The following is a 14,496-nucleotide window of genomic DNA, read 5'->3' on the forward strand; positions in this document are numbered from 1 at the left end:
TTGAGCTCCTGCTTTCCTCCCTGGGTAACATTTTATACAACCCCGACGTCTCAGTCACCCTGTTCTTCTGGTCATTTGTCACCCACGTGCCGATGGGGAACGATGGCCTCAGCTGTGGGTCTCCTCCCACATCACTCCCCATCCGGTCACTCACTGACACCCTCTTCCGAATGTCCCCGTGCTGGGATCCCGGCCTGGCAGCGTCACATGCACATTGGTCGTGGGATGTTCATCCTCTCCTTCTCAGATGTACGGGCTTCAGAAGCTGCTGGGCCCCGGTCCACCATCCCCAACTCGGCCCAGATGCGGGATCAGTAACGAGCTCTAAAAGCAAAGTTAAATGTTTATAATCCTTCAGTGTTTATAATCCTTCAGGCAAAATTTTAGCCACAGCTTTCATGGCAGTTTTCAAATCCTCCTTGGGAATGAGAAGGACAGAGCTCGAGGCCCAGATCCTTTCCTCTGGGGCACTCATATGTATGTTTATGACACCTGCTTTCATCAAACCAGAGCTACAGGGACTTCCCTGGTGGCGCAGTGGTTAAGAACCCGCCTACCAGTGCAGAGGACATGGGTTTGAGCCCTGGTCCGGGAGGATCCCACATGCCGCAGGGCAAATAAGCCCGTGAGCCACAACGACTGAGCCTGCGCTCTAGAGCCCACGTGCTAAAACCACTGAAGCCCATGCGCCCTAGAGCCCACGCTCTGCAACAAGAGAAGCCGCCATAATGAGAAGCCCACACACCACAGTGAAGAGTAGCCCCTGCTCGCCGCAACGAGAGAAAGCCCGTGCACGGCAACGCAGCCAAAATTAAAAATAAATCAATAAATAAATTTATATTAAGAAAAAACCAGAGCCACGGTTCAGACCTTCCCCTTCTCTGATGGAATGACCATTTTGTTAGGCACAGATGTGAGCTGGTTCTGCTGCCTTGACTCCCATTCCGGAATCCATTTCTGAATGACCCGATAACGGTGACCTGCAAAGGTGATCTGGCAGCAAACCGAAGGCGTGCCGTGCAGACTGATTCACGGGTGACAAGGGGCCTGGCAAAGAGGGCAGGTGCAGCCAGCCTTCCCAGAGGGCACATACCCTTCGTGGGATCTCAGGCCAGATGGCAGGCAATGTTCAAACCATGGGGCCACTTCCCCTGTTCCGGGTCCTTCCTCATCATGTGGCTTCCTCAGGAGTTTGCTTAGAGGGACAATACGCCCTTTTATATACAGTATCTGAACACCTGAAAAGCAACCGTATAAGGTAGACATTGTTATCCTCATTTAAAATGTTTTAATTTATTTCTTTTTTTTTTTTTACCTGAAAAAGTAGACTCAGAAAGGTTAAGTAACTTGACCAAAACTCACACAGCTGGTCAAGTAACGAATCCAGGTTTATCTGATTCCAAAGTCCAAGCTTCCGCATTCTGCTATGCTGCCTCTTAGCATTTTTTTTTTTTTTTTTTTTTTTTGCTGTATGCGGGCCTCTCACTGTTGTGGCCTCTCCCGTTGCGGAGCACAGGCTCCGGACGCGCAGGCTCAGCGGCCATGGCTCACGGGCTTAGTTGCTCCGCGGCACGTGGGATCTTCCCGGACCAGGGCACGAACCCGTGTCTCCTGCATCGGCAGGCGGATTCTCAACCACTGCGCCACCAGGGAAGCCCCCTCTTAGCCTTTAATGATTGTAGGATGCATACTTCAAATGTTCAGATTAGTAATGTTTTGGCCAAAATTCCATGCATGGAAAATCCAAGCTAGGAAGGCTGTTTCTCCAGAGACAGTTGATGTGAGGGAAACGGCTTGTGTTTAAGAGACTCAGCTCATTTACGACTGTAATCTAATTTTGTAGAACAGCAAACTAGAGGATGATTTGGAGCTGAATTACATTTGTATTTTTAATCAAGGGGCCCACATTATTGAGTATGTAATAACCCATCCTCTCTGTTTATTTTACTCCTTGAGAAAACAATAATTTCCCCCATTCAACTCACCCCCGCCTTGACTTTGGAGACTTACTGCCCGAGTCTGACAAGACTCCCGCATGGAACCAAATTAGGTGCATAAAATATCGAAACGAAGGACGGCTCTGTTGCAGAAGCGGTTGCTGAGATGTAAGGGGTCCACGGCACTAGGCTAGAAGCGCTTGCGGGGAGTGGCCTCCCGTCTCTCCACATCCCCGGTCTGCCCGCCCTGTTCCCGAGTCATCAGTGGATCTCCGCGCCGGCTCTCGGTTCCATAACAATTTCTGGGAAACCAAAGAGCTGGGCTGAGTTGTGCAAACACTGCCCTGCACGGAACTCTGACCCCGTCTCACGCTGCTCACGAAGGTAATATCCTTTCATAACCTGGAGAATTAGGCTTCAGCGGTCAAGGTCGATGACGTGCACAGAGTCAGGGGCGCTGGCGTCCACAGTGCAGGTGCAGGAAGGACCCTCCTAACAGCATGGCTGGATGGTGTGTCCAGACATTTTACTTCCCTTTGCGAGTTTGTGATGATCTCTCCACTTCGATGCTCTCAAACCCCGGACCCGCAGCCTGAACCCCGAGACACTGTTCCATGGAAACCACGGATACATGTGATGTTCAGCCCCGTGCCTCGGAGGGAGGGTCATAAACATTTGTTGGATAAACGAGGGAGACGGGGGCGGGTGTGGCGCATGCCCAGGACGTTGGTGGGGGCCGTATGGCGTTATTGCGTCACGGAAACGTCACTGCGTCACTGCGCCACCCAGCTGGCCTCGCCGCGGCGGGTCTTGGGCTCGGTCTTGGGTCTGAGAGTCAGCTCCATATGCATTCGTGACGATCCGTCCCGCCCGCGGGGGGCCGGCCGGCCACGGCCCTCTGGCGGCCAGGAGAGCCCAGGACGCAACGGCCCAGCGCGGCAGTGACATCCCGCTGAGGGTGCCGCCAGGGTGAGGGCAGGGGGCACGGCCTGCTCTAAGGCCCGGGGCACAAAAGCCGGGCCTGCGAGTGGAGGTAGGGTGCGGGCGGTCCTCTGTGCAGGCTGCAAACTCGAGCCCGGCGTCTCCTGGGTCCGGATCCCAGCTTTCGCCGCTCCGTGAGCAGCGGACTTCACCCCTCCGCGTCTCCCGTTTCCTCGCCTGGAAAACGGGAACCCGCTCCTCTCGCGAGGCTCCCTCTCCTCCCCAGCCCCCCGCAGGGGAGAAGCGTCAGGCGGTGCGAGCGAGCGTAGGGCGAGCCCCGGCCTGCTCACAAGCTCTCCCTAAGTCGCCCCGTCCCTCCTGTTCCTGGCGGGGCAGTCACAGTGCGGCGCGACTGAGGACAGGGCCTGGGCAGAAGCAGCCTTCCACCCCAGCACGTGGCGCGCTGCTCGGCAGGTATCAGACATTCGCGGGGACACAGTCCCGGAGTCTCCCACCCTTCCCAGGAGAACAGAGGGCGTGACCGCTGCTCCAGAGGGTTGAGGTGGGGATTCAACGAGACACCTGAACGCTTTCCTGCACGACGCCTGGCCAGAGCAGGTGCACGGCAAAAGCCACGCGAGTCTGACCTCCTCCTGGGTCAACTGGGCCTTTCTAAAGCAGGATGCACGAGTTCGGTGTTTCTCAAATCCGGGGAATGCCTGTGTTCTGTGCGGTGCCAACAGTGTCCTGTGGGGGGAAAAAAAAAAAAAAACAACCCACAGCACCCGCATACTTTCTGAAATGTATTAAACAGACATAGAAAGCACTAGGCTCTCCTGTGTGCTTGTCTGTATTATTTTTCACTGAAGGTAGACAGGAAGATCCGGAAGCCAAAGAGAGGGCCCCAGCGAGCTGCGGGTTCGTGTGGGATCTCGGGACCTGACGGAGGTGGCATTTCTTCAAGGCAATGGGGCAAAGAGTTTTTCTCCAGGGAGTGACATTGGAACAAGTAGCTGGCTGTCTAAGTTCTCCCTTCACCACTTCCAGGAAACATTCTATGATGTGCACAGAAGATGCGTGTAAAAATGTTTAAGCCATTCTTCAAAATCCCCACCTAATGAATATTCAAACATTTGCACTCAGCAAAACACTTGCTCTGTTTAAGACACAGCACTGAAGCAGCTCGTGTTGAGGAGTCCCAGCGAATCAGCCACACGGTCTCGTTCTCCACGAGCTCAGTCTCATTTCATGTGTGCGTTTTAGATGGGTTCTTCCAGCATGTATTCAGAAAGTGTGCGTGCTTTAAAAAGAGCCCTCAGCTTCCCTGGTGGCGCGGTGGTTGAGAATCCGCCTGCCGATGCAGGGGACACGGTTTCAAGCCCTGGTCCGGGAAGATCCCACGTGCCGCAGAGCAACTGAGCCCGTGCGCCACAGCTACTGAGCCCACGTGCCACAACTACTGAAGCCCGCAGGCCTAGAGCCCGTGGTCCACGAGAGAAGCCACCGCAATGAGAAGCCTGTGCACCGCAACGAAGAGTAGCCCCCGTTTGCCACAACTAGAGAAAGCCCGCATGCAGCAACGAAGACCCAACGCAGCCAAAAATAAATAAATTTAATAAATTAAAAAAAAAAAAAAAGAGCCCTCAAATTTCACTGTGGGGAATGGATTTACTGAGGCCAGGACTGGAGGCCAAAATGCTGATCAGGAGGCACAAGGTGGTGGAGGCCTGGCCCAAAGCCATGGCCTAGAGATATCAAAGTAGGTGGGCTCAGGAGCTTTAGAGGGTCGTCCTGAGAGGACTTGAGGTCTGGATGTATTGGCAGGATGGACATAAAGGCGTGGAGGACGATTCCCAGTCTCTGACCTGTGTACGTGAGTGAGGGCAGGATGGGGGTCGAGCCTGTTGAGCCTGAGGTGTCTGTGTAACACCTGGATGGAGCTGCCCACGTGACAATTGGCTAGAAGGGCCTGGAGCTCAAGGCACCTAGGCAAGAGGCAAAGATTTTCACTAGCATCGCTGATAGTCGGAGACATGGAGTAGGTGAGGAGGCCCCACCGGGGCGTGAAGAGAGGGACCAAACGGCCTGCAAGAGAACCCGCAGGAACCCCACCACGGCAATCACGTCCTAAAGATTCTATCTCAGCGTCTCGTGTCCCAAACCCGCCCCCCCAATCCCCAAAGCCACCCCTCGGCCAGGCTCTCATGCCTTCTCAGCTGGGTGACTGCAGCCTTTTCACTGGTCCTCCTCTTCCAGGCAGGAGGAATCTACTAAAAGGCTCTTTGCAAGCGTCACTCTGAGAAATCAGTCCTCTGCTTAAAAGCCTCCCGAGGTCTCCTCTCTCCATTTTAGGAAAATCCAGACTCCTTGCCTGATCAATTAGGCTCTTGGATTTAGAGCCCTACCTTCCTTGCCTCTTGGCTCCGGCCACACTACAGGCGCACTTCCCAAGGAGGTGACGCTTTCTGTCCACAGCACTTGCTCACATACTGTCTTCTTTATCATCAAAGGCATCCCCTCTCTATCCCCTCCTTCTTCTGAATAACCCTCACTTCTCCTTGAAAGCTCGGCTCAAGTGGCGTTTCCTCTGGGAGGCTTCCCTGCCTGCAGTCTGATTGAGATGCTCTTCCTCTGTGTTCCTGCGTCGTCTTACTTACGTCCCCGTCAGGGCTCTCCACACTCTGTATCCTTGCAATTCATTATGGACTTGCCTGTCCCCTTCACGGAACTGCACAAGGCCTCACTCTGTGTTCTTGGAAACTGGCGGCACATAGTGGGTGCTCAATAATAGCAGCTGCATAAATAGACCATTGCTAGCACTGGCCGAGCCCTTGCAATGGAATCCTCACTCTCTGGGATTGTGACATCCCAGACGTCCACAGTGATGTCTATTCCACAGGCGAGGACCTGAGTGAAGCCCGGGCGTGTGCCCAGCTGACACGTGGAGCGGGGCTGAGATGCGCTCGAAACCACATGAGTCTGCTCTAACACCTCCTCCTGAACCTGCAGAACAGTTTACTCGCGTTTTGTCTTTCTTCTTCAAATATGAGCTTATTTTCTACACCGTGAGGGCCGTGAGAACAGAAATGGTATCTGAGCCACATCTTTATATCCCCTGCCACAACTGAAGTGATGCTTTTCACATAATAACTATTCAATACCTAAGAACGCAGTGCTAGGTTTCTGCTGAAGTTTCCAGACAATGCTGTTGAGGGACTGTCGCCCAGAACAGGTGTATCTTACATGCATCTCGATCCCATTTATGACATTCCTACAGGATAGCCTTCCTTTTGCCATTTTATAAATGAGGAAAGCAGGCTTATGGGCTATGGGAATGGGTCCTGAGGCTCTGAAGGGCTGGCTTGCTGTGCACTTAATGTGTGTCTGATTAGCTCAGCATATAAAGGAGAAGGCAATGAACATCACTGTCACCAAGTGACCACCAGTTCCGAGCTACACTGGTGCTGGGAAGGATACCAGGAGGCCTGTGTCAGAGAAACTTGACGCGTCACCAGCTACCTCTGACAAGAGCGCCCCCTGGGGAGAACGGGAGCATCTTTGATACCAGTGAAACCATCACACAGCAGGGGCGACTGCAGGGCTGTCCTGCAATCAGCCCTCCTCCTCGTTGCAGTGGGACCGCAACGCCTGCGTCTAACAGAGTGGCACCCGGGTCCTGGGGCAGGTCCATCAGATTCATCGGACCGGACTTCAGTCTGTCTGGCAGTAAATTCACTGCACAAAACTTCCTTTGAAAACTTTGCAAGTCGCCCTTCAACTGCCTTTTTTTGGGTCCTCGTTCTAAAGCCCCTCCGCGGTCCTTAAGACGTATCATCTTTCCATAGAAGGAAATTATTTCTGCCAGAGCAGAGGACAGAGGTATGAGTCACTTCCAATAAGAGCTTTCAAGACACCCAACATTCTTCACCGTGAGGCTGCTGAGCTTATCGGTCTGTCCCCAGTTATTAAATACCTCGGAATCACTGTAGACCTTGTAACACACTCTGGGAGTTCCCTGGCCACAGAGTAATTATCTCAGAAGTACAAGAGCCATTTCAACTTTGTACCTAATCTCAAATTCTAATGCTGAAGCTTTGCCCCGTGGCATGTGGGACAGAGGCTAATAGATCCTGAGCGTGTGAACGCCAGTGATTCCCCGGCCACCAGGGCTAGGCCTCCCCCAAACTGCCAGGAAATGTGCGTCTGTTCAAAGCAAATGCTTATAAAGAAACCGTGGTACATTCGTACCCCCAAGCCCGGTCCTCCTCCAGGGTTCTCAGCAGAAGGCTTCTGTCTCTTAAGCTGTGCCAGCGAGACAAATCCAGGAGTCCTCCTAGACACTGCTCCCCTCGCCTGCACCCCAGCCAGCCCACGGCAGAGTCCTGTTGCCCTGAAGCTTCATCACACACACCCACTCTGGCCCCCCCGCACCCCTCTCCACATCACAGCTCGGGATTTCCCCACCCCTGCCTGCCTGCTTTGGGATAGATAGGATCATAAGCCTTATCTCACTTGGTAACTACATTCAGTAAATCAACGTGATTTCAAACCAGTTCTCGTCAATAGCTCAACCTACAGTAAAACAGAGTATCTATGATGTATAGAAGTCCAGACGCTACATTGCTCATACCTGGGTTCACGATAGGAACTTAAAAAATACATCTGTTGGGCGGAGTACAACAACTGAGATGGCTTTTAGAACGATAAGTACATGTCATGCTGGGAAAATAGGTAAGATGCTTATATTTTCTGAAGCTTCCATTATCCCATCTGATCGCCTTACCCGTGGACAGGCCATTTTGTAAGTCTACCTTCCTTATCATCCTGTCATCACTTTTTATGTTTCCTTAAAATAAGTACGACACTCTGGCAGGTTATTAAAAACTAGCCAAAGTCCAGCCAAGAAATTCATTTTTGCATCCTAAAACAAATACCATTTGGAAAATGGTTCCTTCCTGAAGGGAAAAGCTACCGGCACACAGAAGTTTCGGTAAACAGGTTATAGACAACACAAGTAACCACTGCTTTTATCACCCCAAAATGTGCACAGACAGTATGCGATCACTGTCTTGTTCCTGGGCCTTGCAGTGGGTGAGACTTTGTGACAACATGGCCGAGTACAGGAAAATCACATCTCTTCTTCTGCGATCTTGTCAATGACCCAACATGCACTTTCCAGGATTCACTGGGCAGGGCCTGCACCACTGCACAAGGTGAGCCATCGCTCCTCGGTCACTTTTTTTTTTTTTTTTTTTCGGTATGCGGGCCTCTCACTGTTGTGGCCTCTCCCGTTGCGGAGCACAGGCTCCGGACGCACAGGCTCAGCGGCCATGGCTCACGGGCTTAGTTGCTCCGCGGCATGTGGGATCTTCCCGGACCAGGGCACGAACCCGTGTTTCCTGCATTGGCAGGCGGATTCTCAACCACTGCGCCACCAGGGAAGCCCATCGGTCACTTTTTAATGCCTTCTACCAAGTTGGCCACAATTCAGAGGTTCCTAAATCTGAAGAACCTGAGTGTTCTCCAAAGGAAAGTATTTTGAGAGACGGTGGAGTGCGTCTTTTATGCAGGGTAGGTTCACCCAAGGCCGTTGTGCCCGTACAAACTGAAGGAATACGAAATCAACTCCTGCCACCTGAAACCTAGAGCCTCATGTGCCTTTGCTCAACCCACCTACCTCATTTCAAGTCAGGGACAGGCGAAGGGGTGCTTCCCACCCTAGTGACCCGTGCAATCTAGATTCTCCCTGCAGTAAATGATAGCACCCTATGTCCAGCTATTTTAAAGGATGCAGGGCAGGAGCTAATACGAGCCCTGGCCTAGGATGCATGGCTCCCTGTCTGCCCTCTGGCCCTGCAGCCTCACGTGGGAAGGAGCTTGTTTTTCTAGCACAACCTCTGAGCCAGTCTAGGCATCCCACCTGCCAATGGTAAAACGCGTCAGCTCGAGGCTTCATTTCTTATCTTCTCTCACTGCTGAACCAACAGAGAGCTCTCCCTTGTACTTAAGGGCCTTTCTGCTCTGCCCACTGCTGTCGCAACTCAACCCTAGAAGCAAAACACCCCCTAGACGGCAGCCCTTCCAATGCTGTATGTAAAGACAAGAGTTCAGTCCCTCTTAAGTATCCCGTGCGTATTCCTTAGATGATTTCACTTTTTGACGATGCTCCCAACAGGTCAACTCCAGATTGGCAGTGAGCTTACAGAAAACCGTGATCTAGAACTTCAGGTGAGTTCTAACACAGGCCCAAACCTGGATGATTAGAATCACCTGGGAGCCCTTGAGAACTCAATTTCTCATCTCCAGTCAGTCAAAATCTTCCGGGGATGGATCTCGGGAGTCTGAACGTTTGTAAAATTCCTCCAGTGATTCTGCTAATTATCCAGACTTGGGAATGACTTATCAGTAGAGTGGGACTGTTTTTCTGATCTTCAAAGAGTTTTGCTTCTTTGAAAACAATTAGAAGGTATGACGTTTTCATTAAGTCCTAGATCAGTTTAATTATAGGGCAAATCATTGACAGCAGGTGAGGAAATTTAAGAAAGGAACCCATTATTAAGGTGGATTATAGTAAGTGGCATATGATGAAAGTGTAGGCTTGTTTCTTCAGAAATCAGGGGTCCATAGTGGCTGCTTGAGGGAGAATTCCTGAGAGTAATTTAGAACCTTCCACAGGGAAACAAGAGGTTAAGATCCACTGACACCTGGATCTACTACCTTTCCAGCTGAGTGACTCTGAGAAAAATCACTTAACCTCTGAAAAGCCTTAGTTTCCTCTTTTGTAAAATGAACCTCATAGACACTGTCTTCAAGATGAATCTTTAAACAACATAAAATGCTGAGTACAGGGCCTATCACATGCTCAACTCAAAAATGATAGGTTATTTCAGCAGCTCTGGAGATTAAAAAAAAAAGGTTATCACAGAAAACACATCAATGAGAAGAGGAAAAGCTTTCAAATAACACGCACAGGTACTGGAAGACAAGGGAACTTGGAAAAAGGGAGGGGTGGTCTTGGCTTTTCAACAGTGCACGAAAAACTCTTGAAAACAGACAATGGCATTTACTCAAAGTTCAACATGATACAGATGATTATCTCAGTTCCCCACCTCCAGGTACTGTGTTCACTCCGAGAGGACAGTCCTTCAGAGATGTGAATAAACAAGAACGCCTCCAGGCCAGGGTTCCCAAGAATGGTGAGGATAAATAAACAGCAGTCACTCAACAGTTGAGGAAACTTCAAGTTCTCAAGTTCATGTGCTGATTTTACAGGAGCAAGTACTACCCTGGAAGGGACCCGGGGTGCTAGCAACAGTGACTGTTAAGATATTTTGCCCTCTGAGATTCTACGTTTAAATTTCTAAACTTGGGATTTCTGTAAAGACAATGCTACTAAATAAAGACAAATAGGGCTTCCCTGGTGGCGCAGTGGTTGAGAGTCCGCCTGCCGATGCGGGGGACGCGGGTTCGTGCCCCGGTCCGGGAGGATCCCACGTGCCGCGGAGCGGCTGGGCCCGTGAGCCGTGGCCGCTGAGCCTGCGCGTCCGGAGCCTGTGCTCCGCAGCGGGAGAGGCCACGACAGTGAGAGGCCCGCGTACCGCAAAAAAAAAAAAAAAAAAAAAAAAAAAAAAAAAAAAAAAATTCAAATAAATGCAAGGTACGTGCCAAAGAAACATGCAGGCATGTATGGAATGCTATTTTACACAAATGGGATGTGTTCTGGGAAAATCTCTTTGGGTCACAAAAGTAGTAACTTTTGAGCAAAACCAGTAACAGTGTCCGAAGTGTGTACTTCTAGTTTGCAAATGCATTTGAGGAAAAAAGGAAAAAACACACAAAACCCCACAAGCACAAATAAACCAACTTTAATAGATATTATCTTGTATTTATATAGCGCCTTCTTCGAGAACCTTAGATGCTTTACAGACATTATATCTAATTAATCCCCACAACAACCCTGTGAGGTAGGTATTACTCCCATTTTACAAGATAGGGAGACGGAAGCACAGAGAGGTTAAGTGACTTGCCCAAGGTCACACAGTTAAATTCACTGAAGAGCCAGGACCTGAGCGCCTTAGCCTCCCAACTCCCAGGTAAATACCTCATGAGAGAATCTTTATTGAAAAGTAGCTTCAAAGAAAGTATCAAGAGTAGTAAGTTATGGAAGTGAGGTCTTTCTACTGCCGTCAAGGAAAGAAAAAACCCTACACGGATGGTTAGAGGCGACGAGACCCATATATTACATTCCCCACCTCTTCCCTTTGCCTAAAGTCTCAGGGCTCCTGTCTCGAACCAACTTCTAAAGGTAAAGCCGCCAAGACAGAAGCCATGTGACTTGGAAGCGAGACTTAATTTAGAATATTTACTTTCAGTTATGATAATTTATAGAAATTTTTATTCCAATATACAAAATGTGGGATAGCCATCCCAACAAACATGTACACAGTTAGACAGCAATCAGCCGCCATTTACAACTGAAACCCGCCCCTCATTTCAATCAGTCGGACCAGCACGCAACCTCACAACACGTTCTATTTGGGTCACTCTTCTTACTTACTATATCTGCATTCTTCCCCCCGACCCTAACCCTACATGTTTTTAAACTATACTGTATTTCTGAGAAGCTTCAAAACATTTTACGTAGATGCAGCTGCACTTAAGAGCGTAAAAAGAAAATTGAGAACCATCACCCCATCGTCCCCTCCTGCCAAGTCATCCTAGTAAACAGGGTGTAGACGTGAACAGTGTGTGACTACCATGGAACTCAAAAACAACGCTAGAACTTGCTTTAATAGGAAATTTAACCTTGGCTTTTACTTCACTGTATGTTTTTTTTAAATGCAAAAGTAAAAACAAACACGACATAGTGTCCCAATGGCTGTACCTTTATGCAAATGACTTCATCTATCTTTCTCATACACGTTGTGGCCCAACGCAAGTAAAAACTGGTTCAGCTTCACGTTACTCCTCGTCTCCATACTGAAAGCTGCAGAAATTTAGCTTTAAATTCCAAGACAATTTGGCTGAAGCCCTCAAAATAAAAAATGCATCCACCTCCGCAGCTAACACCTTGCCCACATTCTTGGTTGTGATTCTCTGTGCCATGTTGGTAGATCAGGCAGGCCATATCATTTGTACAGAACCATTCCAGCCAGGGTAAGGCTTTAGAAACTGTCTCTTAAAAGGCAATCTGTCAAAATATATCATCATTTTCTCCCAGCACATCTGTTTCAACAGCCCAATTAGCTAAGTGACCCTGTTGAAGATCTATTCATGGAACGAATAGGTGAAGTCATTTCCTGAGCTAGAAGGTACAGATAATAAATGTTAATAATAGCAGCAGACAAAACATTTTTTTTGTTGCTTGTTTTTCAGATTCAACAGTATTAGTAAAATACGTTTACAAAATTACAACAATTAAAAAAAAAAGGATTACTGCCTGGAAAAACATGGATAAAGAACATCTAAGACCTGATTGCTATTATCTTGTATATTCAATTATTTTCAGCAAGTTACATCCGGCCACTGTCAGACAACTTCTCGATGCATGGCAAAGTGTCAACTGCAACGGTTGACATACATCTTACATCACACGTATTACTTCTTGAAACTCCCAACAGAATGAAGTCTTAAACACAAAGTTAAATTCCAATAACATTTGTAAAGGTGGAAGGGGAAGAAAAAAAAAAAAAAAAAAAAAAAAAAAGACTTGCTTTCAAAGTACTTCTGGTCGACCTCATTAACATGTAATCCTCACAGGGCCTGTTAGCTCTCCAGGAGCTGGGGCTGGGATGGATCACTTCTTTCCAGGATAAAGAACATTTGAAAATAACATAACTGCTATGACATAAGTTTTCCAAACGTGGCCTCCACCTGAAACAGAGTGCTGAAGAACTCTCAAGACCAGCACACCACCACTGCACCAGGATTTCTTAGAGCATTCCACAATGATAGGGAATTTTTGATAGTTTTTAATTTTACTGAAATTAAAACTGAATAAAATAACTGACTGACAACTAGGACAAATATTTAGCCAGAGATATCAGTTCCTCCTGAAAAAGAATATGTACCTCCTCTCATTGCAATTTTTCTTAAGGTAACTTAATGATTTAAAACAGAGTTTAAAATTCACCTTAAAAACAGAAACAAACCAAAGGATTAGTTAAACTGACAAAAACTAATAAAAATATGCTCAAATTTACTGACAGAATCATGGGCACTTCATACAACACTTAGACTCTACCAGTTTTAAGTAAAATAAATAAGGAAAAAAATTATAATTACAAAGCCAGTCTTTCCCCTTGGGGAAACAAAAAGCCACTTTTAACCAACTGTTCCCTAGATATACATATACTGTATATTATTATAAGCTTCTTCAGAGAAGCAAACGTATTTGCCTTCCTGACACTGGATTCTAGTATCTGTTAGTTTCTTTACATCAGGAAGGCAACTGCAAGTGTTGGGCCCAAAAGAATTTCTGGTTTTCACTTGAAAAGACCACCCAGCGTTGCTTCTGGACGTGTTCAACCAGGCAAACGTATGCAGTGTGTTCAACATCATCTCCTGCAATTGTCAGCACCACCTCACAGATTCCTTTTCTTCCCACTGCACCCCCAAGGAGTTCAATCATTATTGGTGCAATTAATGAAGAGAAAACGCATGTCAGTTACTGGAAGGCTGTTTTACAAGAGGAGCTGGCATCTCTGATTTCACCGCCTTGTTGTGTGGAACTGCGCAGACAGCGTGATACCTGAGCCAGTCAATCAACTACCGTGCTAGGAAGAGCGTGTTAATCCAGTCTTTGCTTTACTGTGTGCAAAGTGCGCTACTGCCCCCTGAGCTTCCTGCATTTCTCTTTTCTTGGAAAACTGGTTGCTTGATCCTTTCCCGAATAACCAGAGAAGAAATGAGGCAGAAAGTCTCTCTTCATCGCGGTTCCCTCAGTCCCGGGACTGATAGAAAAGGATGTAGCCAGACTCAGAGTTCTTTGAGATATCTGACGTCAACCCGTAGAATTCTTCGAGAGCTTGTGCATCTATTTTCTGTGAGGCAAAACATAAACGTTAGTACAAAAACGAGCTCTTTGAACTGCTTAAATCCAATAAAATCTCCAACCTTTCTTAGAAAAATGCCTTTCATTTTCACATTCATAAAACAGCTCTGCACAATCCAAATGGCTTAAATTAAAAAGACGGATGATGCCAACCAAGTATTGGTGAGAATGCGGAACAAATGGAACTCTCATTGATAGCTGGGAGGAATGTAAAATGGCACAGACGCTGGGGAAAATGTTTAGCATCGTCTTTTTTTTTTTTTTTTTTTTTGTGGTACGCAGGCCTCTCACTGTTGTGGCCTCTCCCGTTGCGGAGCACAGGCTCCGGACGCGCAGGCTCAGCGGCCACGGCTCACGGGCCCAGCTGCTCCGCAGTATGTGGGATCTTCCCGGACCGGGGCACGAACCCGCGTCCCCTGCATCGGCAGGCGGATTCTCAACCACTGCGCCACCAGGGAAGCCCCTAGCATCGTCTTCTAAGGCTGAACATACAATTACCCTGAGTGTGACCCAGCAATTCTATTCCTGGGTATAGGCTGAACTATAGGAAACCACTAACTGTCAACCATTTGGGACCTACAAAAA

The 14,496-nt window shown here is 48.4% G+C and overlaps 1 protein-coding gene across 1 annotated transcript in view; it reads right to left on the bottom strand.

Moving 5' to 3' along the window:
- Positions 1-10,707: 10,707 nt before the first annotated feature.
- USP12 (ubiquitin specific peptidase 12) overlaps positions 10,708-14,496 on the bottom strand; it is a 78,516-nt gene continuing 74,727 nt past the window's right edge. The window contains exon 9 of the mRNA XM_059042105.2: positions 10,708-13,900. Within this exon, the coding sequence (XP_058898088.1) occupies positions 13,799-13,900 (102 nt within the window). The 3' untranslated portion in view covers positions 10,708-13,798. The remainder of the gene's footprint in view (positions 13,901-14,496) is intronic.

This window comes from Kogia breviceps, chromosome 16 (genome assembly GCF_026419965.1).
Source record: "Kogia breviceps isolate mKogBre1 chromosome 16, mKogBre1 haplotype 1, whole genome shotgun sequence".
Classification (NCBI taxonomy): Eukaryota; Metazoa; Chordata; class Mammalia; order Artiodactyla; family Physeteridae; genus Kogia; species Kogia breviceps.